General features: G+C 43.5%; 1 protein-coding gene across 2 annotated transcripts in view; it reads right to left on the bottom strand.

Moving 5' to 3' along the window:
- LRRC7 (leucine rich repeat containing 7) overlaps positions 1-27,184 on the bottom strand; it is a 439,503-nt gene that overhangs the window by 346,982 nt on the left and 65,337 nt on the right. For both annotated transcript variants that reach the window (XM_038744743.1, XM_038744744.1), the window contains exon 2: positions 15,257-15,459. In XM_038744743.1, coding sequence (XP_038600671.1) covers positions 15,257-15,459 — 203 coding nt within the window. The remainder of the gene's footprint in view (positions 1-15,256; positions 15,460-27,184) is intronic.

Genomic DNA, 27,184 nt, shown 5'->3' with positions numbered 1-27,184 from the left:
CTGGCCTGGGCCTGAGGAGTACAGCTGTGGAAGGATTATGCAGTTGCTGGGTAAAATGCACTGTACTAAGCACTTAGGAATAACAAAACAGTAAAGTGACATATTTCCTGCCCACAGCATGGTTCGGTGGAAAGAGCACAGGCTTGGGAATCAGAGGTTGTGGGTTCTAATCCCAGATCTGCCACTTATCAGCTGTGTGACTTTGGACAAGTCACAATTTATCTGTGTCTCAGTTACCCCATCTGTAAAATGGGGATAAGACTATGAGCCCTGCGTGGGACAACCTGATTATCCTGTATCTATCCTAGCACTTAGAACCGTGCTTGCCACATAGTAAGCGCTTAATAAATGCCATCATCATCACAATAATCCTATGTTACAATAACAATAATTATGGCATTTGTTAAGTGCTTACTATGTGCCAGGCACTGTACTAAGTGCTGAGGTGACTACAAGCAAATCGGGTTGGACACAGTCTTGTGTCCCACATGGGGCTCACAGTTTCAATTTCCAGTTTACAGATGAGATAACTGAGGCACAGAGTAGTTAAGTGACTTGCCCAAGGTCACACAGCAGACAAGTGCAGAGCCAGAATTAGAACCCATGGCCTTCTGACCCCCAGGTCTGTGCTATATTCACTATGTTATGCTGCTTTTCTTATAATTGGAAGATAGCAAAAATATTTTCGCATAACAATTGTGATTGACCGAACAATTGAATGACATAAACACAAAAGCATTCTCGTGGTGAGCAGGGAATATGTCTGTCATCATCAATCATCATCAATCATACTTATTGAGTGCTTACTGTGTGCAGAGCACTGTACTAAGCGCTTGGGAAGTACAAGTTGGAAACTTGTAAAGACAGTCCCTACCCAACAGTGGGCTCACAGTCTCATTATAGTGTACTCTCCTAAGCGCTTAGTACAGTGCATTGTACTCATTGAGCACTCAAAAAATACAGTTGAATGAATGAATGAATAAATGTGTACAAATATGAACACACCGGCTCTGCCACTTGCTTGTTGTGTGACCTTGGGCAAGTCCCTTAACTTCTGTTTTGGGAAGTATGGGAAGTATGACTAGCTATGGGAAGTAACTTCCCATACTTCATGCTGCTGCCCGGATTATCTTTGTCCAGAAACGCTCTGGGCATATCACTCCCCTCCTCAAAAATCTCCAATGGCTACCAATCAATCTGCGCATCAGGCAGAAACTCCTCACCCTGGGTTTCAAGGCTGTCCATCCCCTCGCCCCCTCCTACCTCACCTCCCTTCTCTCCTTCTCCAGCCCAGCCCGCACCCTCCGCTCCTCCACCGCTAATCTCCGCACCGTACCTCATTCTCGCCTGTCCCGCCATCGACCCCCGGCCCACATCATCCCCCGGGCCTGGAATGCCCTCCCTCTGCCCATCCGCCAAGCTGGCTCTCTTCCTCCCTTCAAGGCCCTGCTGAGAGCTCACCTCCTCCAGGAAGCCTTCCCAGACTGAGCCCCTTCCTTCCTCTCCCCCTCGTCCCCCTCTCCATCCCCCCATCTTACCTCCTTCCATTCCCCACAGCACCTGTATATGTATATATGTTTGTACATATTTATTACTCTATTTATTTATTTATTTATTTATTTATTTATTTTATTTGTACATATCTATTCTATTTATTTTATTTTGTTAGTATGTTTGGTTTTGTTCTCTGTCTCCCCCTTTTAGACTGTGAGCCCACTGTTGGGTAGGGACTGTATCTATATGTTGCCAATTTGTACTTCCCAAGCGCTTAGTACAGTGCTCTGCACATAGTAAGCACTCAATAAATACGATTGATGATGATGATGTTTTCCTCAGTTTCCTCAACTGTAAAATAGGGATTCAATACCTGTTCTACCTCCTCCTTAGACTCTGAGCCCCATGTGGGCATCAGGACCATGTCAGACCTGATTAACTTGTAACTACCCCAGTACTTAGCACAATGTGTGACACACCGAGAAGAAGAATGTTCTTCTTCTTTCGTGGCTCAGTGGAAAGAGCATGGGCTTAGGAGTGAGAGGTCACGGGTTCTAATCCCAGCTCCATCACTTGTCGGCTGCATGACTTTGGGCAAGTCACTTAACTTCTCTGTGCCTCAGTCACCTCATCTGTAAAATGGGAATTAAGACTGTGAGCCCCACGTGGGACAACCTGCTTATCTTGTATCTATGCCAGTGCTTATAATAGTGCTTGGCACATAGTAAGCGCTTAACAAATACCATCATTATTATTATTATTACATTGCAAATGTTTAGCAAATACCATAAAAAAGTGCTAGTATTGCTGGTTGGTTTGTGTGACTTGGGGTGCTGGGAATTAATCAGGGAAGATTTGTTGGAGGGGGTGGGGTTTTTAGGAGGGATTTGAATGTGGAGAGAGTGGTGGTCTATGTGATGTGGGAGGGAGTTCTAGGCTGAGGAAACAGAGAACAGAGGTGAAGAGAGCAGAAATTTCAGATGGGGTGAGTTGGGGTGAGTTGGCTGAGAGCCTTGAAGATGAAGGTGAGGAGGCTTTGTTGCTTTTGAGGGGCAAGGGGAGGAAGTGAGGGGTTTTGAGGAGAGAAGAGATGGGTGCCCAGTGACAAGTCAAGTAGTGGTGGGAAGTATAAATCAGAGTGAGGAGACACTGAAAGCAGGGTGAAGAACAAGGTGGTTGATGCTGTTAGCTGTTTGGCTGGAGGCAGGGGGGTGGATTTGGGAAAGATCATGTTGGAACCACAGTCAGGAATGAAACCGTGGAAAATCAGCATGGCCTAATGGAAAGAGCACGGATCTAGGAGTCAGAGGAACTGAGTCCTAATCCTGCCACTGCCACCCGGCTGCTGTGTGACACTGGGCAAGTCACTTCACTTCTCTGTGCCTCAGTTCCTTCACCAATACCTGTACTCTCTTTTACTTACAATGTGAGACTTATGTCCCTGCCCTACCTCCTTCCCCTCCCCAAAGAACTTGTATATATATTTGTACAGATTTATTACTCTATTTTACTTGTACATATTTACTATTCTATTTATTTTGTTAATGATGTGCCTATAGCTTTAATTCTATTTGTTCTGATGACTTTGACACCTGTCTCCATGTTTTGTTTTGTTTTCTGTCTCCCCCTTCTAGACTGTGAGCCCGTTGTTGGGTAGGGACTGTCTCTATATGTTGCCAACTTGTACTTCCCAAGCACTTAGTACAGTGCTCTGCACACAGTAAGCGCTCAATAAATACGATTGAATGAATGAATGAATGGGACTTGATGATCTTGTATCTACCCCAGTGCTTAAGACAGTGTTTGGAACACTCAAAGCACCACAGAAATACCACAGTTTGGGTTTAATGAGGTAGAAACTGTGTCCAGGAAGGATGAGCGGCCTAAACTTCAAGGATATATGAACTTGCTCAGAGCTCTGGTAGGACAGGGAAGCCAGCAGGTAGAAAGTGTATCTGTTTGGGAAAAGTGACAAAGAAGAAAGGGAAAACACTCCCTTTGACTAATTCTCAGCTTCTCATTCTCACAGAGAGCTACAGCTAGCTGTCTCTGAAAGGCTGCTCAAGGCTGTTTAAAGGATGAAGAATTTGCCTAACTGTATTCTGGAAAATGGATAGGGAAAGAAAATATCAGAAAATGTCGGTGATCACTGCACTGAGGAAGCAATGCTTCTTTGTTAATTGGGAAGAGAAGGAAAATCAGTCTCAAGAGATCAAAAAAGTAGCATTTTTGTTTTCCCTTCCATTTCTGTAAATAAACATGAACTGAGAACAGGAACCCCCCTCAAGGCTAAACCTGGAAAGTTTCCAGTACTCTACCAGTCTCGACTATGGGAGGGACAGTCAAGCAGAGGCCTAACCATTCCATTCCTAGCTTGGCCAGTGGCTAGCAAGTGGAAGGCAATCTGCTACAAGTCAAACTCCCTCATGCTGGGCAGCAGCGGCAAGGGAGAGAGTCAAGGCCGGAGACTCGAGTTCATTGTACAGAAGGTGGCAATGGTTAACTGTATGGATTACACTACCAGAACGATTGCAGATGGAGAGCAGGGCGTTCTGGGAGAGATCGCTCTACCCAACAGTGGGCTCACAGTCTAGAAGATTTAATGGTGATGATGATCTTACAAAAATCAATAATCAAATCAATACTACTGAATGTCTACTGTGTGCAAGGCAGTGCACAAAGTACTGTACTAAGCAAACTGACTGAATATTCTTAAATCTCCATGTAGCCTAGAGAAAGAGCTACAACTCTGGGTTCTAATCCCAACTCTGACACCTGTCTGTTCCGTGCCCTTGGATTTAACTTTAACTTCTCTGTGCCTCAGTTACCTCATCTGTAAAATGAGGATAAAATATTTGTTCTTCTCCCATTTTTACACTATGAGCAACATGTGGGACAGGGGCTCATCTGGATTATAAATTCATTGCGAGAAGGGAATATGTCTGTTTATTATGATATTGTACTCTCCCAAGTGCTTAGTACAGTGCTTTGCACACAGTAAGCGCTGAGTAAACAGGATTGAATGATCTGGTCCAATCTGATGATATCTACCCCAGACCTTAGCACATAGTAAGTGCTTAACAAATGCCACAATTAATTAATTAAAAGCACTGGTCAAAGCCGTTTCCCTAGTGGCCAATTCTGAGAACTCATTAGACCTCAGATGATGTTTTAAGAGTGGGAAAGAAATAAGATCAATCAATAGTATTTATTGAGATAACTGTTCAAAGTACTTGGGAGAGTACAACGGAATAGGAAGACACATCCTTTGCCCACAGTGAGTTTACAGTCTATGGGGGAGACATATTACTATAAATAAACAAATTAGAGTTACGTACGTAGGTACCATGGGACTGGGTTGGGGGGTGAATATCAAGTGCTAACAGGGCATAGACCTAAGTACATAGGTGACACAGAAGGGAGAGGGAGAAGGGGAAAATAGAGCTTAATTGAGGTAGGCCTCTTGGGCAGGGACGTGACCTCAGTAAGACTTTGAAGGTGGGGAGAGTGGTAGTCTGTCATATATGGAGGATGAGGGACTTCCAGGTGGAGGAAGGATGTGGGAAAGTGTTTGTGGTGAGATAGGTGAGATCCAGGTACAATGAGCAAGCTGGCACTAGAGGAACAAAAGCATATGATATGGGTTGTAATAAGAAATAAGCAAGGCAAAGAAGGAGCGGGAGAGATGAATGAATGCTTTAAAGTCAATGGAAAGCAGAAACCAGACTAAGCTCCCCTTTACCTCTGTTCTCCCTCTCCTCCCCTCCCCATCGCCCCTACTCGCTCCCTTTGCTCTACCCTGCTCCCCACCACAGCACTTGTGTCTATATGTACCTATCTATAATTCTATTTATTAATATTAATGATGTGCACATATCTACAATACTATTTATTTATATTGATGCTACTGATGCCTGTTTACTTGTTTTCATGCCGGTTTCCCCTCTCTAGACTGTGAACCCACTGTGAGCAGGGATTGTCTCTATTTGTTGCTGAATTGAACTTTCCAAGCACTTAGAACAGTGCTCTGCACACAGTAAGCGCTCAATAAATGATTGAATGAATGAATGTGGAGATGGATGAGCAACCATTGGAGGTCGTTGAGGGCTGGGGAGGTTTTTTTTAGAAAAAGGATCCAGGCAGCAGTGTGAAGTACAGACTGGAGTGGGGAAAGACAGAAGACAGAGAAGCAACATGGGCTAGTCTGTAGAGCATGGGCCTGAGAGTGTGAAGGACCTGGATTTTAATCCCAGTTCTGCCACTTGTCTGCTGTGTGACTTTGGATAAGTCACTTAACTTCTCTGTGCCTCAGTTACTTCAACTGTAAAATGGTGATTAAGACAGTAAGCCCCATGTGGGACATGGGCCATGTCCAACCTGATTAGCTTGTACATCTTCCCCAGCGCTTAGTACGGTGCTTGAAACACAGTAAATGTTTCACAGATATCATAAAAAAAAGGCAGGGAGGTCAGCGATGAGATTGATGCAGCAGTCAAGGAAGAACAGGATACATGCTTAGATCAGCTCATTTTATAACAGTTCCTACATTCTACAAAGAAAGAGATAACTCTAGAAATCAAAGACCTGACCTAAATTTCTATACCTAGAAATATAGTGGAGGAAAAAGACATTACCAAATCAATTTGCAAACACTAACACTAGTGAATACTAGGTTTTAGGTAACTTTCTCCAATGAACTTACACCTCTATCTATGGCAGAGACAGAAAACGAAGATTAAGGGGGAGAAATAGATGTGATCTATCTTGAGTAATGAGGCCATTGATCTGTCCCCCAGTACTCATCAATAAATAGGGATTACATGGTAGGCTTGAGGGTGAATGCAGGGAGTGATAACCAGTGGGTGAGTGGCAACAGGAAGGGTCCAACCCGAGGTAGACCTGGTCTTGGGGTGAGCAGAAAAAGGCTAGTGCTTGAAGCGAAGAACAAGGAGACAGACAAGTGTGAGAATGGGATGTACTGAAGGATTTCGTGACTGGTTCCCTTTAGATCCTTACCAGAACGGGACCCAAATCTGGATGCTACAATTAGAGAGGAGTGGGAGCAATTAGGAGAGAGTTTTAAGGGAAACAGCTAAGATAATTACCAGATTGATGGGTAAACGATTTTGGTTTCTTTCACTGGCTCCTCCTGTGCCTCCCATCCCCTTACTGTAGGGTTCCCTCAAAGCTCAGATCTAGGAATCCTTCTATTTTCCAATTCATACCCACTCCCACAGCTTCAACTACCATTTCCCTCAAAGTGACTTCCAAATATACCTTGCCAGCTCCAGCACTGATTCCCTTCTGCAGTATTGTGGATCCTCCCTCCTTCTGGATGTCTCTACCTGGCTATTCCACAGTCACCTCAAAGTCAAGATGTCAATAATCGAACCCCTCATCTTCCCACCTAAACCTTCTCCCGCTGACTTTCCCATTACTGCTGACAACACCAATCAATCGTATTTATTGAGAGCTTACTGTGTGCAGAGCACTGTACTAAGCGCTTGGGAAGTACAAGTTGGCAACATATAGAGACGGTCCCTACCCAACAGTGGGCTCACAGTCTAGAAGATTGTGGTGTGAACACCACCATCTTCCCTGTCTCACAAATCCACAATTTTGGCATCATTGACCCGACATTCTTCTCTACCCTCATGTTCAATCACAAAATCATAATATCTTCAGAATCCGCCCTGTCTCTCCATCCAAAAGACCTGCTGTGCCTACCCAAGAGCTTATGTCCTGTCTCACCTACTGCATCAACCGACTCACTTGCCTCCAATATCTCCCCTTTCTAGTTCACTCTGCTGCTGAATCATTTCTCTAAAAAATTAAAACAAACAAAAAAAAACATTCTGCACACATCTCTCCACTCCTCAAAACCTCCAATGGTAGCCCATCCAATTCTGTATCTAGTAGAAACTCCTGACTTTCGGCTTTAAGACAGTCAGCTCTTTCTGCCCTACCTATTTATGCTCCTCTCCCACTGTAATCTTTCATTCTTCTAATAATAAAAATGATGGTACTTGTTAAGTGCTTACTATGTGCAAAACACTGTCCTAAGGACTGGGGAGGTTACACGGTGATCAGGATGTCCCACGTGGGGCTCACAGTCTTAATCCCTATTTTACAGATGAGGGAACTGAGGCCCAGAGAAGTTAAGTGACTTGCCCAAAGTCACACAGCTGACAATTGGTGGAGCTGGGATTTGAACCCATGACCTCTGACTCAAAAGCCCGTGCTCTTTCCACTGAGCCACGCTGCTTCACTAATACTGACACACTCACCATGTTTTCATCTCTCTTGCCATCAACCCCTTGCTCACATACTTCCTCCTCCCTGGAATTCCCTCCCCCTTCACCTCTAGACTGTGAGCTCGTCATAGGTAGGGATTGTCTCTCTTTATTGCTGCACTGTATTTTCCCAAGTGCTTAGTACAGTGCTCTGCACACAGTAAGCGCTCAATAAATATGACTGAATGAGTAAATACGACCGGATGAATTTGTCAGACCATCAGTCTCACCACTTTGGAAACCATACTAAAATCACATCTCCTCCCGGAACTCTACTCTGACTTATCTTTCATATCCCCACCCTATTTTCCCTTCCTACTGTGTCACCTATGTACTTGAGTCAGTACACCCTAAGGACTCAGGTATTCACCGCCTGTCACAACGTTTATTTACATATCCTTAGATCAGGTTTTCCCCTTACCTATAATTTATGCCTTTCTACCAGGCTGTGTCTCCTGGAGGGCAGAAGTCATGTCTACTTACCCAGTTGTACAATCCCAAGTCCTTAACACAGTCCTCTGCACAGTGAAAGTGCTAAATAAATACTTGATTGTTTTCTTGAGGAAAAGTCACACGAGCTGGGATTTCACATTTTGGAGAAGAGAAGGTTGAGGTAGGTTTTTTTAAATGGGTCCCAAGGGCAGGAATGATTTTTATAAGAAGGTTTAGCCTGGGTTTCCTCATCTCTATTGAGGGCAAGACAGTAAAAATCCCCCCCATCTTACCTCCTTCCCTTCCCCACAGCACCTGCATATATGTATATATGTTTGTACATATTTATTACTCTATTTATTTATTTTACTTGTACATATCTATTCTATTTATTTTATTTTGTCAGTATGTTTGGTTTTGTTCTCTGTCTCCCCCTTTTCGACTGTGAGCCCACTGTTGGGTAGGGACTGTCTCTATATGTTGCCAATTTGTACTTCCCAAGCGCTTAGTACAGTGCTCTGCAGATAGTAAGTGCTCAATAAATACGATTGATCATCATCATCATCATCAATCGTATTTATTGAGCGCGCTTACTATGTGCAGAGCACTGTACTAAGCGCTTGGGATTGATGATGATGATGATGAAATATGAAGGATTTTGGCTTAGAAGAAAGTTTGTTATGGTATTTGTTAAGCTCTTATTATGTGTGAGGTATTATATTAAGCACCAGGGTAGATACAAGCTAATCAGGTTGGACACAGTCCAGATCCCACATAGGGCTCACACTTTACAGATGTGGAAACTGAGGCCTAGAGAAGTTAAGTGACCTGCCCAAGGTCACACAGCAAGCGACAGAGCTGGGATTAGAACACAAGCCCTTCCGACTCCTAGGCCCAGCCTCTTTCTTCTAGGCCACATTGCTTCCCCAGATGGCTTGGTGACTGTCCTCCAGAGGTCTTGACAAGAGGTAGATTCTTGCAAAACCAGAATGCTGATGAGTTAGCCCTGCCTGAAAGAAAAGCGCCTAACTTTTCCCCCACCACTTCTCCCCAGTGTTCTTGGCCTTTTTCTCCCATCACATCACTGCCTTGCCCACGGTAGATACAAGCTAATCAGGTTGGATTCGGTCCCTGTCCCACAGAGGTCTCGCAGCTGTAATTCCCATTTTACACATGGGGTAACTGAGGCCTAGAGAAGTTAAGTGATTTGTCTAAGGTCACACAGCAGACAAGTGGCAGAGCCCAGATTAGAAGCCAGGTTCTCCAGACTCTCAGGCCTGTGCTCTATCCACTAGGCCACGATGCTTCTCAAACCAATTCAGCGTATCAGACCAATCCATAATGCCTGGCTAATTCAGAAAAGTGGGCGACAATCATTTGCTTGTAAATAAATCAATGGCATGTATTGAGCAATTACTGGGAGGCAGAGCACTGTATTTACTGCTTGGGAGACTATTACAGAATAATAGAGTTGATAGAGACATTCCCTGCCCACAAGGAGTTTACTAGTATGTGTGTCTATAGGGATTAGTCGTCCCTCTCAGGGTCGCACCTGGAGAGTTTCCAATACTCTACCAGTCTTGGCTATCAATCAATCAATCAATCAGTCATATTTATTGAGCGCTTACTGTGTGCAGAGCACTGTACTAAGCGCTTGGGAAGTACAAATTGGCAACATATAGAGACAGTCCCTACCCAACAGTGGGCTCACAGTCTAAAAGGGGGAGACAGAGAACAAAACCAAACATGCTAACAAAATAAAATAAATAGAATAGATATGTACAAGTAAAATAAATAAATAAATAAATAGAGTAATAAATATGTACAAACATATATACATATATGCAGGTGCTGTGGGGAAGGGAAGGACGTAAGATGGGGGGGATGGAGAGGGGGACGAGGGGGAGAGGAAGGAAGGGGATCAGTCTGGGAAGGCCTCCTGGAGGAAGTGAGCTCTCAGTAGGGCCTTGAAGGGAGGAAGAGAGCTAGCTTGGCAGATGGGCAGAGGGAGGGCATTCCAGGCCCGATATTCCAGGCTATGGGAGCGAGAGTCAAGCAGAGGCCTACCCATTTCATTCCTAACTTGGGCAGTGGCTAGCGAGTGGAAGACAATCTGCTACAAGTCAAAACTCACCCATGCTGGGCAACAGCGGCACTGGAGAGAGGAAAGGGCAGAGATTCGAGCTGACTGTACAGAAGGCAGCAATGGGAAACCACTTCTGCATTTTTACCAAAAAAAGTTTATGGATACACTACTAGAACGATTGTAGATGGAGAGCAGGGCATTCTGGAAGAAATGTGTCTGTGGTGTCGATGGGTCAAAAACGATTCAACGGCATATGACAAGACAAGGGATTAGTCACTGGCAAACCAAGCTTCTTCAAAGACTGACGCTTATTGTGGTCAGGGAATGTGTCTGCTAACTCCATTGTATTCTCCCAGAACCTTAGTACAATGCTGTACACACAGTAAGCACTCAAATACCATTCATGGTGATAATGATAATGATAATTATGGTATTTGTCAAGTTCTTACTATGTGCCAAGCACTGTTACCAGCACTGGGATGGATACAAGGTAATCAGGTTGTCCCATGTGGGGCTTACAGTCTTAATCTCCATTTTACAGATGAGGTAACTGAGGCACAGAGAAGTTAAGTGACTTGCCCAAGGCCACACAGCAGACAAGTGGAGGAGCTGGGATTAAAATCCACATCCTCTGACTCTCAAGCCCGTGCTCTTGCCACTCGGCCATGATGTCTCCCTACCTCTAGACTACATCTAGAACTTCAATGATGCTCAAGTACTGAGTTGGCGGAGTTTTTCCTTTAATCAATCAATCAATGGCATTTATTGAGTGTTTACAGTATTCTGAGTGCAGTACTAAGGGCTTGGGAGTGTACCCTTAAGAGTCTAAGCCCCGTGTGGGTTAGAGACTTATGTACAACTTCACTATCTTGTATCTACCCTAGCACTTAGTACAGTGCTTGGGCAGAGTAAGCACTTAATAAATGCCATTATTTTTATTACCTTACAATGGAGTTCTTAGACAAATTCCCTCCCCACAAGGAATCCACAGTTTAGAGTGTGTGGACATGTATTCTAATGCCTGCATCCAGGTTTCTTGTTACATCTTCTGAATGGATTATTTTTGGCATAATGTTCAATTCCCTTCATCGCAGCAGTGAGATGAAATGGCCAGTGCCAATCTATTAACCAATCTCTTCTGTTTGAATATGAAAAAAATCTTTTTTTTTTAAATGTGCAAGATTCTGATGTTCTCAGATGTATATATCTTGTTTGTGTGTACACTAAGATTGCGCTCCTTGGAACTTGGCCTTCTGGCCACTGTGAGTCTATACATTGGACTCATACTATGCTCATACTACTCATACAACGCTGCTTCATCGAAAAGCAGCGTGGCTCAGTGGAAAGAGTACAGGCTTGGGAGCCAGAGGTCATGAGTTCTAATCCTGGCTCCCCCACTTGTCAGCTGTGTGACTTTGGGCAAGTCACTTAACTTCTCTGGGCCTCAGTTACCTCATCTGTAAAACAGGTATTAACGGAGCCCCACATGGGACAACCTGATCACCTTGTATCTAACCCAGTGCTCAGGACATTGCTTTGCACATACTGCACACTTAACAAATACATCATTATTATACTAAGCCTTTAATTAAAACTCATATTAAAAACTCATTCTCTGGCTGTCCCTATTGGCACAATCAGAACACTATTTCTCTGGGATCAGAGTAACTGCTGTATTACCTGCATGTTCTTTGGATAAACAGAAAAAAAAATACAGTTTGACATTTTTATATAAAGTCCTTCCCAAGTGCTGGATTCACATTCCCATGGTAAATTTTAACTCCAGTAATTAAATCAAGTGGGAAGAAGCATGGCTTAATGGACAGAGCCTGGGCTTAGGAGAATCTGATAACCTTGTATCTACCCCAGGGCTTAGAATAGTGCCTGGCACACAGTAAGCACTTAACTTAGAGAAGCAGCGTGGCTTACTGGAAAGAGCCCGTGCTTTGGAGTCAGAGGTCATGGGTTCAAATTCCGGCTCCGCCACTTGTCAGCTGTGTGACTTTGGTCAAGCCACTTAACTTCTCTGTGCCCCTGTTACTTCATCTGTAAAATGGGGATTACGACTGTGAGCCCCACATGGGACAACCTGATCACCTTGTAACCTCCCCAGCGCTTAGAACAGTGCTTTGAACATAGTAAGCGCTTAATAAATGCCATTATTATTATTATTATTATTATTACCTGGGTTCTAATCCCTGTTCTGCCATGTAACTGCTGTGTGACCCTGGCCAAACCACTTAACTTTCCTGAACTTCAATTCCCTTATCTGCTAAATGGGGATTTAATACATGGTCTCCTTCCCTCTACATATTATTATTATAATTATTGTTATTATTAAATGAGGTCAGTGGGGTGCAATCATGAATCCGTCAAGACTTGCTCTTGATTTGCTTTCCGAAATCTATGTTCTGCTGAAACAAAGACAAGAGGACTGATACTAAGCTTTACACTTTACAAAGGTTTTTGACCAAGGAGACCTCAAAATCAATGCTATTTATTGAACACTTACTTGGTGCAAAGTGCTAAGCGCTTGGGAGAGTAAAATGCAACAGAGTTGGTAGACATGATCCACGCCCACAGGGAGTTTACAGTTTAAAGAACAGTCAAGTAAACAAGGAGAACCCAGGACAGCTCCTGCTACTGCTGTGGGTTCTGCCTGTTGTCCTTCTGGCCAGCCTCCCGGACCAGGTGAGAAGTGTGGAGAGACCAGCAGGTAGTAGCTGCAACAGGTGAGTAATAATAATAATAATTACGGTACTTGTTAAGAGCTTACTATGTGCCAAGCACTGTTAAAAGCTCTGGGGTAGATACAAGTTAGTTAGCTTGGACACAGTCCCTGTCCCACAGAGGACTCACACTCTTAATCCCCGTTTTACAGATGAGGTAACTGAGGCCCACGGAAGTAAAGTGACTTCTTGACCTCCTTGACCTCCTCCAGGAGGCCTTCCCAGACTGAGCCCCTTCCTTCCTCTCCCCCTTGTCCCCCTCTCCATCCCCCCATCTTACCTCCTTCCCTTCCCCACAGCACCTGTATATATGTATATATTTTTGTACATATTTATTACTCTATTTATTTATTTATTTATCTATCTTACTTGTACATATCTATTCTATTTATTTTATTTTGTTAGTACGTTTGCTTTTGTTCTCTGTCTCCCCCTTCTAGACTGTGAGCCCGCTGTTGGGTAGGGACTGTCTCTATGTGTTGCCGACTTGTACTTCCCAAGCACTTAGTACAGTGCTCTGCACACAGTAAGCGCTCAATAAATACGATTGATTGATTGATTGATTGTCCAAGGTAATGCAGCAGACATGTGGCAGAGTCAGAATCAGAAGCCATGACATTCTGACTCTCAGGCCTGTGCTCTATCCACTAAGCCATACAGCTTCTTCATATTGAATGTCTAGCTCTCCCTATAGCCTGTAAACTGTTGTGGGCAGGGAATATGTCTTTTTATTGTCATGTTGTATTCTCCGAAGTGCTTAGTACAGTGCTTTGCATACAGTAAGCACTCAATAGGTACGACTGATTGACTGACTGACCAACTGTCTGCTGCCACGCCAGCACTACGGGCTCCCTGAAATGCCTGCCTCGGCCCATGGCCCAGCCAGAAGCATCTCTACCTCCGGGAGAGTGCCCACTAACTGGTCTGGCGTGGGCAGCGGCGGCTTCTGGCCTTCTCGCCTGCTCCAGTCGTGCTGTGCCAATTGTTTGGCTCTGGCTGCAGTTGAGACCTTCTGGTATAAGGCAAGAGGTGGGAGTGGTGGTGGTGGGGAGATAACGGGGGAGGAGTGGCAGAGGAGGAATCGGAGGAAATGGCAGTTGAGAACCTTGGGATGAAGCAGAGGCTGCAAATGACAGGGAGGCTGTGGTCTACTTTGGGTAAAACTTTGAGTCATTAGAGAGGACAGCTGCTAAAAAAAAAGCAGCCACAGCACATACCCTAGGTGTCCTCCGCCCAGACTGTCACCCTGCCTTCCCGGAAACACGTCATCTCCCCCTTAGCGTCATCCTGGAGCCTCCGCATCCTTTCCTGCCTCTCACCCACCACCCTGAGGGGAAGGAGAAAATCAGCCAAATGCACGGCCTCCTCAAAACCTTGGGGAGGCTGAGGGAGTGGTCACTGTGGCTACGGGGGTGACTCTCCGTCTCTCGAGTTCTGCTCCTCTAGCCACAGGACCCTGCAACTTTTTCTTTCATGTTGTTTGTTTCATCTCTCCTTCCATGTCTACTTCTAGTTCTCTCTCCCTGCTGTATATTGAGGGCCAAGGAGGAGGTCTAATTTCCACTAGTGTACAGTGCTCAGCAAGCTCTTAAAAAATACTATTACTGTCACTACTAAAAAATGTTGAAAATCTAAGGCCTTAGCAGAACACTGGTTTCACCTCATTAATCCTCTCCGCTCCATTGGAAGCAGCAGCTGGGAAACCATTTGGATTTAATACGCAATAAGCATAAATGCTTTATGGCTCACCTTTAAGAGCACTGGGAATATGAACCCAAATTATATATCAAATTCCATTTCCGTAATAGGACTTTATGAGGCCTGAGGTATTTCTTATGATGCAAAACACTCTGTTCAGAAAAAGACGTTGTCTTGACAACCATCAAGAGCCTCGAAACAGGTCATGTCATCAGGGTCTTTTCTTTCCCTGTGAGCCCAAGATATTGATCCTGTTACTCCTTTCAAGTTTGTATCTTCTTTGAGACCAAACCTCTCTTGGGGTTTTGAATATATCACCCCACACTGCCTTCACAGCTGACTTCAGAATAACTGCCCTTTTTGAATCTGCAAATCACAACTATGAGCAGAAGCGACTGATAAAGGAAGCACCAGAAGACAACGTACTATCAGAACGTACTAACATAGAAACCCAACCCTGGACGTTCCAGTAGTCACTGACTCAGAGATTACAGTAGATTTCTTAATTTTCAATAAGCATTTACCTTAGGTAGATCTTCAATTTGATTGGCATCCAGATAAAGTTCTTCTAATGTCCTTTCAAAGTTAAAAACTTCCTTTGGCACCTGTTGAAGGCTGCAGTGGGAGTAATCTAACACGGAGATGATTTCTTCTTCTCCTCGGAAGCATCGACATGGCACCAGGCGGTCGATGATCTTCCGCTTGGTTGTCATTTCCAGACACTGCACTGAAAAACAGAAGAGGAGAGTTTCATTAAACACACACACCTTTTAAATTAGACTTTGAAAAATATCTTTCAAAATGGTGAAATATTGGAAATATAGTGTCATCCTTTTTTGTTAACTTTATGGGTTGTAACCTCAATTTAATATTCTACAAAAGAAACGTATTCAGGGAATCTCAATTCGCTCCCTTATATTTGATCCTTGGGAGTGTGGAGAACATAGGCTCCCAAACTAGAGTATGTATGCGTACATCATCTTTGTTCTCTCAGTTCCCCAGAGCCAAACCTACACACCACCAAAATAGAGGAAAATCAACGAATTTCCCTTACTACTTGGTGACATAAATCCTCCACATTGGAATATTTCATTTAATGTGCTGATTTATGTTCAGTATAATTTTATCTCTGATATTTTTACGAGCAAATCATCAAAAATCGTGACCAGGACATTTGGAGATGAAAAAACCCACATTTTCCACATGCAAACGTAATGGCTTTCTGTAGGCTGATCTCAAGAATGAGGAGGGAGGCAGGGCAGGATGCTCAAGAGATGTTGGGGAGAGGCTAGGTCAGGAAAAAAAAATTGCTACCTCTCTAAATTAGTTGTGGAAGAATTGGAATTTCAGGAGCTGCTTGAGTTACGTACAGGGCAATCCAAAAATCTGGTAAAAGGAAAACAACTGCTGCATAATAATAACTGGTATTTGTTGAGTGCTTTTTCTGTGCCAATCATTGTAGTAAGTGCAGAAGTAAGGTACAATATAAACATATTGGTTTCTGTCTCACGTAGGTTTATGGTTTTACATGGCAGATAAAACAAATATTGAATTGACACTTTACAGATGAAGAAACTGAAAGACAGAGAGGTTAAGTGACCTGTCCAAGGTCACAGAGCAGACGAGTGGCAGGGCTAGTATTAAATACCAAGTCTACTGACTCCCAAGTCCATGCTTCTTCCACTAGACTATGCTGCAGAACTTTTCAGATAAAATTCTAGCTGTGGTGACATCTAAAGCTCCACTGTGCTTTAAACAAGTTCCATTTGCAATATTCTTGCTGATGTTCACAAGGGAAGTTAGTCCGTGGTCATTTAGAAGAGAGGCTAGGCATTCTATTCTTTTGATCTGCTTCTCTGAAACTTTTCAAGTCGGCTCATGATCAAGACCACCACATTTGCTTCTGTGATATGCAACTGGTGGAAAATCACTGATAGAGACACAGGAATATAATCCTGTTAAAAGATTTGGAAGCTTCAGCGTGGTCATATGAGGTACCAAAGGTATAGAGAAGCTACCGTTCCTTGATTTAAAAGCTCTATCATTCAGAGTAAGTAGAATTTCTTTTACGGTATTTTGATGGACTCTAAGAAAAGACTAGAAGATGGAAGAGAATGTTCAGAGTCTGGTAGGAGAAAGAAACTAAGAAAAAGTTGGGATAGGAGCAAAGCAGTAGGCATTGCCAAAGGTAACCAACTGGATTAGTGGTCATTTTTTTGAGGGGGGGGGGGTTCTTTATTTAATCTCCCCCAACCTTTGAATCTGGGAATAAAAAGGAAAAGTGAAGCTTGAATGGAGAGAACTGGCAGGACATCAAGGCTAGGTGTGGATAAAAAGATCTAGAAAAAGAGGCCACTATTCTAAGTCTTTCCATTTATATCTTTTATATAAGTGCTGCAAGGGTGCAAATAGGTTATCAGAATCTTCTGTCCATGTGTTAGGACTTTTAAGGCTAGACTGTAAGCCCATTGTGGACAGGGATTGTCTCTACTGCTGAACTGTACTTTCCAAGCGCTTAGTACAGTGCTCTGCACACAGTAAGTGCTCAATAAATGCGACTGAATGAATGAACCAATTACAATAACCATGAGTGATTCGTTGACTTCTCAACAACCCTCTGCATCTCTTCCCCCTAGTTATCCTGAGCTGCTTTTATACTAGTAGTACACATTGCTGGTATACCAGAACCACACACAGTCATTTCCCCTGCCCCAATACTGCCCATCTCCTTCTAGTTCATATTCATTCCTTCAATCATATTTACTGAGTGCTTATTGTGTGCAGAGCACTGTACTAAGGGCTTGTATTTACAACCTGCAGCCCAAGGACCATGAATAAACAATATGAACTGTATAATGAATGGATGAACTTCTGTGCATTATGTTAGTATTATTACCCAACACATTCAGAAAGTAATACCTCTTCCATGAGAGTTTTCAGAGAACAGTATTCCTATTATGAAAATGAAACTGGAGAAAAAGAGTTATTCTTAGTGTCTTATCTCTCCGGTCATTAATGTATCTCTTTCAAAGAAATTTTTTCTGATGTCATTGTTGTAACTAAAATACTAGAGCAGGAATAGTGAATTTTCTCAAGGATACTTGTATCACAAACTCAAAATGTTTTATTCTCTTGCCTGAATCCGGTTAGAATTTATATCTTCCTCTAATATTTAAAGGAAGATTAACATATGCCTGCTCTCAGAACAAATCCCTTTTTTGCCTTATAATTTCTTTTTATGAGAAGAACAAAGGGAGGCCCAGAAAGAAGTGTCAACAAGATCAAAGTGCACATACTTTTTCACTTGGCAAGGCCAATATTCAGTTGCCTGACTATCCCCAAAGAGAAAAATCCAAATCTGAAACCAATGTGTTGCCTAGTGGAGAAGCAGCATGGCATACTGGATAGAGCATGGGCCTGGGAGTGAGAAGGTTGTGGGTTCTAATCCCGACTCCACCACATCAAAGAAGCAGCATGGCTTTGTGGAAAGAGCCTGGGCTTGGGAGTCAGAGGTTGTGGGTTCTAATCCCAGTTTTGCCACTTGTCAGCTGTGTGACTTTGGGCAAGTGACAACTTCTCTGTGCCTCAGTTACCTCATCTGTAAAATGGGGACTGTGAGCCCCATGTGGGACAACCTGATTACCTTGTATCCCCGCCCCCAGCGCTTAGAACAGTGCTTGGCACATAGTAAGCACTTAACAGATGTCACCATTATTATTATATGTGGGTTGAATGAGAGAGAACTGTTGAGGATAATGCCGAGGTTACAGGTTTGCAAAACAGGGAGAATGAAAGTGCTGTCTGCAGTGATAAGAAAGGTGGGGGGAGGACAGGGTTTGGATGGGGGAGATGAGGAGTTCTGTTTTGAACAGATTAAACTTGAGATATTGAGATGTCCTCTATGGAGAAGGAAACGCGAGGCTGCAGAGGAAGGGAGAGGCCAGGATTGGAGAGGTAGATTGAGAAATCTTTTGTGTAGAGCTGGGAACTGAAGTCAGGAGAGCGAATAAGTTTCCCCAGGTAGCAGGTGTAGGTGAAAATTAGAATGGGACACAGAACTGAATCTTGAGAGACTCCCACAGTTAGGGGGTGGGAGGCAGAGGAAGACCCAGAGAACAAGACTGAGAAGAAGTCATCATAATAATAATAATGGCAATTATTAAGCGTTTACTATGTGCAAAGCACATAGTTACAAGGTGAAGTAGTCAGAGAAATATTACCTAGTAGAAAGAGCATGGGCCTCGGGGTCAGAGGACCTGGGTTCTAATTCAAGCTTTACCACATGCCTGTTATGTGACCTTGGGCAAGTCACTAGGCTTCTTTCAGCCTCAATTTTCTAAACTGTAAAATGGGGATTCAATACCAGTTCTCCCTCCTACTTAGACTTTGAGCTCCATGTAGGACATGGAGTGTCTCTGACCTGATGAACTTGTACCTACCCCAACACTTAGAACAGTGCTTGGCACAGTCAGCCCTTAAATACCATAAAAAAAGCCCGAATTCGATAATGTTTCCAGGAGAAGGGGATGGTCTTAGAGGTTTAGGAGGATTAGAGTGGAGTAAAAGCCATTGGGTTTGGCAAGAAGGAGGTCATCGGTGACCTTAGAACAGATAGTTCCTGTGGAGTGGGTGAAGTCAGGTTGCAGGGTAGCTGAGGAGAGAATTGGAGAAGCAGAAGTGGGAACAGCAGGTATAAACGACTCACTCGAGGTGTTTGTAAAGAAATGGAAGGAAGGTGATGGATTAATAACGAGATTCCATGGAGTAAAGGAAGGTGGCTCCCTTCCTTTTAGACTGTGACCCCCATGAGGGACAGGAACTATGTCCAAACCGATTGTTGGGTATCTCCTTCAGCACTTAGTACTGTGCTCGGCACATAGAAGGCACTTAATAAAAAATTATTATTATTACTATTATTAATAACAACAATGATGATTTTAGCATTTCCCTGGACCACATGATAATTTTACATCGATGGCCAAAAGCTTGGAAAATCCTTAAAATAAAATTCCGCTTGTTATGTTTAAAAGAAATGATGCCCACTCAAAGGGGTTGGGGGAGAAGATCTGGACTGTGGGAATAGGAAGGAGTATTCAGTGTTCATTCATTCATTCAATCATATTTATTGAGCGCTTACTGTGTGCAGAGCACTGTACTAAGCACTTGGGAACTACAAGCTGGCAACATGGAGGACTCATTCATTGCTTCGATAGTATTTATTGGGAGCCTGTTTTGTGCAGAACGCTGTACTATGGCCTGGGGAAAAGGATAACTGAAAAGGGGTCCTTGGTTTGCATTCATTTCTTATTCTTAATGATTTATAGTTAAAAGTTTGAATATTCTATTTCTCCAAGAATCTTTCCCTTTACACATTTCTTGAAGGCAAGGACAGTAGGAAAGTCACAACTGAGAACTCTCAAGGGGACATTCATCTCTTCCTCTGACACTGGGATGGGATGAAGACCAAAACAAATTCTTAAAGGATTTCTAGTCCCTCTGGTTCTCTGTGTTTCCCCCTCGCCCTTCACTCTCCTCACCGACTGAGGTAATAGGTAGGGAGTTGTAGAAGTCCTTGAGGTTAAATCTCTCCAGGCATAAATGGATATATCCATGAGAAGCAGCATGGTATAGTGGATACAGCATGGGCCTGGGGTTCAGAAGGTCATGGGTTCTAATCCCAGCTCTGCCACTTGTCTGCTGTGTTACCTTGGGCAAGTCACTTCACTGGGCCTCAGTTATCTCATCTGTAAAATGGGGATTGAGACTGTGAGCCCCACATGGCACAGGGACTGTGTCCAACTCAATTTGCTTGTATCCACCCCAGCGTTTAGTACAGTGCCTGACACACAGTAAGTGCTTAACAAATGCCATCATCATTATTATTATTATGGCCACAGATAGAGGATGTCCATAATGCTCTTTCCTCTAGGCCACAGAAGCAGTTTGACCTAGTGGAAAGAGCAAGGGCCTGGGAGTTAGAGGACCTGGGTTCTAATAGCAGCTCCATCACTTGTCTGCTGTGTGATCCTGGGCAAGTCACTTCCTCCCTTCAAGGCCCTGAGAGCTCACCTCCTCCAGGACGCCTTCCCAGACTGAGCCCCTTCCTTCCTCTCCCCCTCGTCCCCCTCTCCATTCCCTCATCTTACCTCCCTCCCTTCCCCACAGCACCTGTATATATGTATACATGTTTGTACATATTTTTTTACTCTATTTATTTATTTAATTTATTTGTACATATCTATTCTATTTATTTTATTTTGTTAGTATCTTTGGTTTTGTTCTCTGTCTCCCCCTTTTAGACTGTGAGCCCACTGTTGGGTAGGGACTGTCTCTATATGTTGCCAATTTGTACTTCCTAAGCACTTAGTACAGTGCTCTGCACATAGTAAGCGCTCAATAAATACGATTGATGATGATGATGATGAAGTCACTTCACTGCTCTATGCCTCAGTGCTCTCATCATCATCATCATCATCATCATCAATTGTATTTATTGAGCGCTTACAATGTGCAGAGCACTGTACTAGGCGCTTGGGAAGTACAAATTATCTCATCTGCAAAGTAGGATTCACACCAGTTCTCCCTCCTACTTGGACTGTGAGCCCCATCGTGAGACTTGATAGATTTGTATCCACCCCAGCACTTAGTACAGTGCCTAACAAATATGCAATCGCTATTGCATACAAATGAATAAGTACATAAGTGCAAGAGGACACTCAAAATGTCAGGAAAGTCATGTAGGAGCAGGTGGTGCTACAGAAGTGAACTGACTAATAATTATGGTATTTGTTAAGTGCTTAGTATGTGCCAAGCACTGTTCTAAGTGCTGGGGGGGAATACAAGGAAATGAGATTTCCCACGTGGGGCTCACAGTTTAATCCCCATTTTACAATTGAAGAAACTGAGGCACAGAGAAGTGATTCGCTCAAAGTCACTCAGCTGACAGATGGTGGTCGGGATTAGAACCCATGACCTCTGACTCCCAAGCCCGTGCTCTTTCCACTGAGCCATGCTGCTTCTCTGAGTTGCTTCATGCTGAGTTGAAGACGGGGAAGGCTGAAGTCTGGCAGATACAGGAGAGAAGAGGAAGTTCCAGCCCCAGACGATAATGTTGAGCAAGCATTTGGAAGTGGTCAGACTAGAGCAGGGTACAACCAGGAAGTCTGCTTGGGCGGAGCCAAGAGAAGGAGCAGGGGTGAGGAGAGTCAAGAAGTAAGGTGGAAAATCTTAAAGGCAATGATGAGAAGTCTTGGTTTCTAACGGAGCGAGATGAGCAACCAGCCAGCAGTGTAGACTAAGGACAGCAATACGGAAGGCCTGGAGGCAGAGAGTCTAACCAAGAGGCCAGTGCAACACTTTGATAACTTTATAATGAGAGCCTGATCCAGAAAAGTGGTTGTACGGGTGAAGAGGAAGGGGCATGAATGTTTTTGAGGAAAAATTAGCTGGTTTTAGGATTTTGACCACGATTGGCTGGATGCGAAAGGAGAATGATGAGGAGAAGTCAAGGATGTTTCTCAGACTGTGGACTCGTGTCACCGGACGGATGGTGGTGTCAGTGGAGGAGGGGTTGATGTGCGGCAGAGAGGAAGGCTGTCACACCAGCTTCAAGTTGACCCCTGACAATGGGGAAATTGGTATGAGGCCAAGAACCAGAGGGGATGACTCCTTGCTTAACAGAGGCTTCTATTCCCTGCAGATTTTTTTTTTAAACAAGATGATTCTTTTTAAGTTCTGCCATCCTCAAGTTTTCAATCGGATCCTAACCAAACCCAGTTGATGCCTAAGCGGAATGAATCATAAGCCATTCAGAATATCTTTTGATTATGACAGATTGCCCTTTGTCCTAATAGTGAGGAGAGACCATTTTACCAGAACTCTGGACAGGGGCATAATTAAGGCAGGGAGCTGAGGCAGAATGTGCTTTTTCAAGGATGATGAACTCTGGAGCCCTAGAAAAGAATACCGAGATAATCGTAAACAGTTTCCTAATATCATATGTCCAATGTACAACTGTAACCAAAAAGATAACAAAGTGCTGAGTACAATAAGGAATTACTAAGAAAAAAGAAAAAGTATAGCTTTATCATTATTTGAGAATTTGGTTTGGTTTACACCTGGAATACTAGGTGTGGGAGGACTTGAAAGAAAGGAAAACTCAGGGTGTGGTCTTCACAGTCTGTCTTCTCTCATATTTGAGTTTTATATTTAAGCAAAAATGGCATTTATTATCATGGGATTTATAGATTGCATTTATTATTCACCTGCTACACCCTCCTTAGCTCTCATGTGTGTATATGTATGTATCGCGTATCTACCCCAGTGCTTAGCACTGTAAGTGCTTAACAAATACCATCATCATCATCGGTGCATATATACACACTCAGTCATTAATTTTTGACTTCTCTAGTTGTAAATATTTTAATATAATAATAATAATAGTAATAATAATAATAACAATAATAATAATTGTGGTATTTGTTAAGTACTTACTTTGTGCCATACACTATACTAAGTGCTGGGGTAGACACAAGGTAGTCAGGTTGGATACAATCCCTGTTCCACATGGGGCTCACAATCTTAATCCCCATTTTAAAGATGAGGAAGCCGAAGCATAGAGAAGTGTAGTGATTTGCCCCAAATCACATGGCAGACAAGTGGTGGAATTGGGATTAGAATCCAAGTCCTCTGACTCCCAAGCCTAAGCTATTTCCACTAGGCCACATTGCTTCTCTACATCTCTCCCACTGGAGTGCAAGCTCCTTGTAGAGAGAAAAGGTTTTACTTATTCATTTTGGGCAACCCAAGAACCTGGTACTGTGCACTGCACCAATGATGATGACGATGATGGTATTTGTTAAGCACTTACTATGTGCCAAGCACTGTTCTAAGCACTGGGGTAGATAGAAGGTAATCAGGGAGTCCCACGTGGAGCGCACAGTCTTAATCCCCATTTTAAAGGTGAGGTAACTGAGGCACAGAGAAGGGAAGTGACACCCATCTGACAAGTGGTGGAGCCGGGATCAGAACCCCAGACCGCTGACTCCCAAACCTGTGCTCTTTCCACTAAGCCATGCCGTACCAAGTGGCCACTCAATAAATATCACTGCTACTGCTATTATACTACTACTACGACTACTACTACATGGTAAATATGGCCAAAAATACAAGGCTATGAGAAGCAACGTGGCTCAGAGGCAACAGCCTGGTCATGGGAGTCAGAGGTCATGGGTTCTAATCCCAGCCCCGCCACATGTCCGCTGTGTGACCTTGTGCAAGTCACTTAGCTTCTCTGAGCCTCAGTTACCTCATCTGTAAAATGGGGATTAAGACTGTGAGCCCCACGTGGGACAACCTGATCACCTTGTATTCCCCCATAGCGCTTACAACAGTGCTTCGCACATAGTAAATGCTAAACAAATGCCATTGTCATTATTATTATTATTATTAATATGAGATCAAATGTATCTCCCTGGCCCACACTGGACCCAATCTATCTAATCTCCATTTTGTAAATGAGGAAACTGAGTCCCAGAAAACCTAAAGTGATTTGCCCATGGTCACACAAAAGGCCAGTAGCAAACTTGGGATTTGAACTTGGATGTTCTGACTTCCACTCCTGTGTTCTGCCCACTCCGCCAGGCTGCTGCTGCTGCTTTGTGGCTTAGTGAAAAGAGCACAGGCTTGGGAGTCAGAGGTCATGAGTTCTAATTCCGGTTCCGCAGCTTGACAGCTGCATGACTCTGGGCAAGTCACTTAACTTCTATGTGCCTCAGTGACCTCATCTGTAAAATGGGGATTAAGATTGTGAGCCCCACGTGGGACAAACTGATTACCTTGTACCTACCCCAGGGCTTAGAACAGTGCTTGGCACATAGTAAACACTTAAAAAATACCATTATTATTATTATTTGATATTTTTCTTTTTAAATGGTATTTGTTAAACCCTTACTTTGTGCCCGGCACTGTACTAAACAATACAGTAGATACAAACTAATCAAATTGGACACAGTCCCATATGGGGCTCATGGCCTTAATCCCCATTTTACAAATGAGGGACCTGAAGCAGAGAGAAGTAAAGTGACTTGCTCAGGGTCACATAACAGACAAGAGGCAGATCTGGGATTAGAACCCAGATCCTTCTGAGTCCCAGGCTCATGCTCTATCCACTAGGCCAATTTATCTATTTATTCTTTTTGTCGACCAGCAAAAGAGACCTCTAATCTTATGGTTTATGCAAGTGTCATTGTCATTTCTGGTACAAAAACTGTCTAAGGGCCAAGGAGAGTCTGTTAAGAGCATTCTATTCTGTGACAACAACCTCACCTCCTTACCCCCGCCTTACCTCCTTCCCCTCCCCACAGCACCTTTCATTCATTCAATCGTATTTATTAAGCGCTTACTGTGTGCAAAGCACTGTACTAAGTGCTTGGGAAGTACAAGTCGGCAACAAATAGTGACAGTCCCTACCCAACATTGGGCTCACAGTCTAGAAGGGGGAGATGATGTATACCAACATTACTTCCGAGCCCTGCATGTAAGTTGAATTTATGAATGTGCAAAGTCTACAAATGGAACAATCCCTAAGCTAATACGTTTAATGGGAAAAAGGCATGGATTTTCCTGGATTACATATTACAAATAAATCCCAATAGTTACAAATATTGGGCAGTCAGTGTTTAAAAATACATCTCTCTAGAATATGGACAAGGTGAAATTTACATGGTCTTCTGGGTAACAGCAACTAGAAGTTTATGCTAATTTATAGGATTTCTGCAATAAGTCCTTGCCATCTTTACCAGAAATGAAATATGGATCTTCATTTACGGGCAGGGAAAAATCTGAATTAATCTTAATTCTAACTCAACCAAAGAAAAAACAAACACTATTAATGTGGCACCTACTATAAAAAAGTCAGAGTAGGCTATCCACAGCACCTGTATATATATATATATATATATATATATATATGTTTGTACGTATTTATTACTCTATTTATTTACTTTATTTGTACATATTTATTCTATTTATTTTATTTTAATATGTTTTGTTTTGTTCACTGTCTCCCCCTTCTAGACTGTGAGCCCGCTGTTGGGTAGAGACCATCTCTATATGTTGCCAACTTGTACTTCCCAAGCGCTTAGTACAGTGCTCTGCACACAGTAAGCGCTCAATAAATACGATTGAATGAATGAATAAATGAAGCTAAATCCCGCCCCCGCTTCCCCATCCCTTGTCCTCAATGATCTGGCCATCTACTTTACTAAGAAAATTGAAACCATCAGGTGTGACCGCCCTGAAATCCCCTCTCCTCCCAGCCCCCTCTTCAACTTTCCCATCCTTCCCACCCTCCTCTCTAATGCTGCATTGGACACCATTCGTTTGCACCTTACAAAACCTCTCACATTTTTCCTCCTTAACAGCCATCTTCAACCATTCACTCTCCAATGGCTTCTTTCCCACTGCCTTCAAACATACCCACATCTTTCCCACCCCCAAAAATACCCCTCCTTTGACCCCACAGTTCCCTCCAGTTATTGTCCCATCTCACTCCCATCACAACATCACTAAAATCTGCCCTTTCCTCTCCATCCAAACTGCCACCACATTAGTACATTCACTCCTCCTATCCTGCTTAGATTACTGCATCAGCCACGTTTCTGACCTCCCAACCTCCTGCCTCTCCCAACTCCAGTCCATGTTTCACTCCACTGCCCAAGTCATCTTTCTACAGAAACGTTCAGGGCATGTTACCCTCCTCCTCAAAAATCTGCAGTGCTTGCCTATCCATCTCCACAGCAAACAAAAACCCCTCGCCACTGGCTTTAAAGCAATCCATTACCTTGCCCCCTGCTACCTCACTTCTCCCCTTCTAGACTACAGTCCGCATACTTCACTCCTCTGGTGCTAACCTTCTCACTGTGCCTCGATCTCGCCTGTCTCACCACCGACCCCCAGCCCACATCCTACCTCTGGCCTGGAACACCCTCCTTCCTCAAATCCTCCAGAAAATTACTCTTCCCCCACTTCAAAGCCTTACTGAAGGCACATCTCCTCCAAGAGGCCTTCCCAGACTAACTCCCACTTTTCCTCATCCCCCACTCTCTTCCGCATCACCCTGACTCTCTCCCTTTGCTCTTCCCCCCGTCACCGCCTTGCAGCACTTATGTATATATCTGTAATTTTATTTATTTATATTGATGTCTGTTTACTTGTATTGATATCTGTCTCCCCCCACCCCATGCCCCCTCCAAATTGTGATCTCGTTGTGGGCAGGGATTGCTTCTCTTTATTACTATATTGTACTTTCCTAAGTGCTTAGTACAGTGCTCTACACACAGTAAGTGCTCAATAAATACAATTGAATGAATGAATGAATCAATCAATCTACTGAGAGAATAACAAATAGAGTGTAGCGTCATGGCAGTATCAGACCAAACTATGGATCTACG

This window comes from Tachyglossus aculeatus, chromosome 4 (assembly GCF_015852505.1).
Source record: "Tachyglossus aculeatus isolate mTacAcu1 chromosome 4, mTacAcu1.pri, whole genome shotgun sequence".
Lineage (NCBI taxonomy): Eukaryota > Metazoa > Chordata > Mammalia > Monotremata > Tachyglossidae > Tachyglossus > Tachyglossus aculeatus.
Note: the sequence above shows the minus strand (reverse complement) of the source record. Positions and strands in the feature narration are given on the sequence as shown.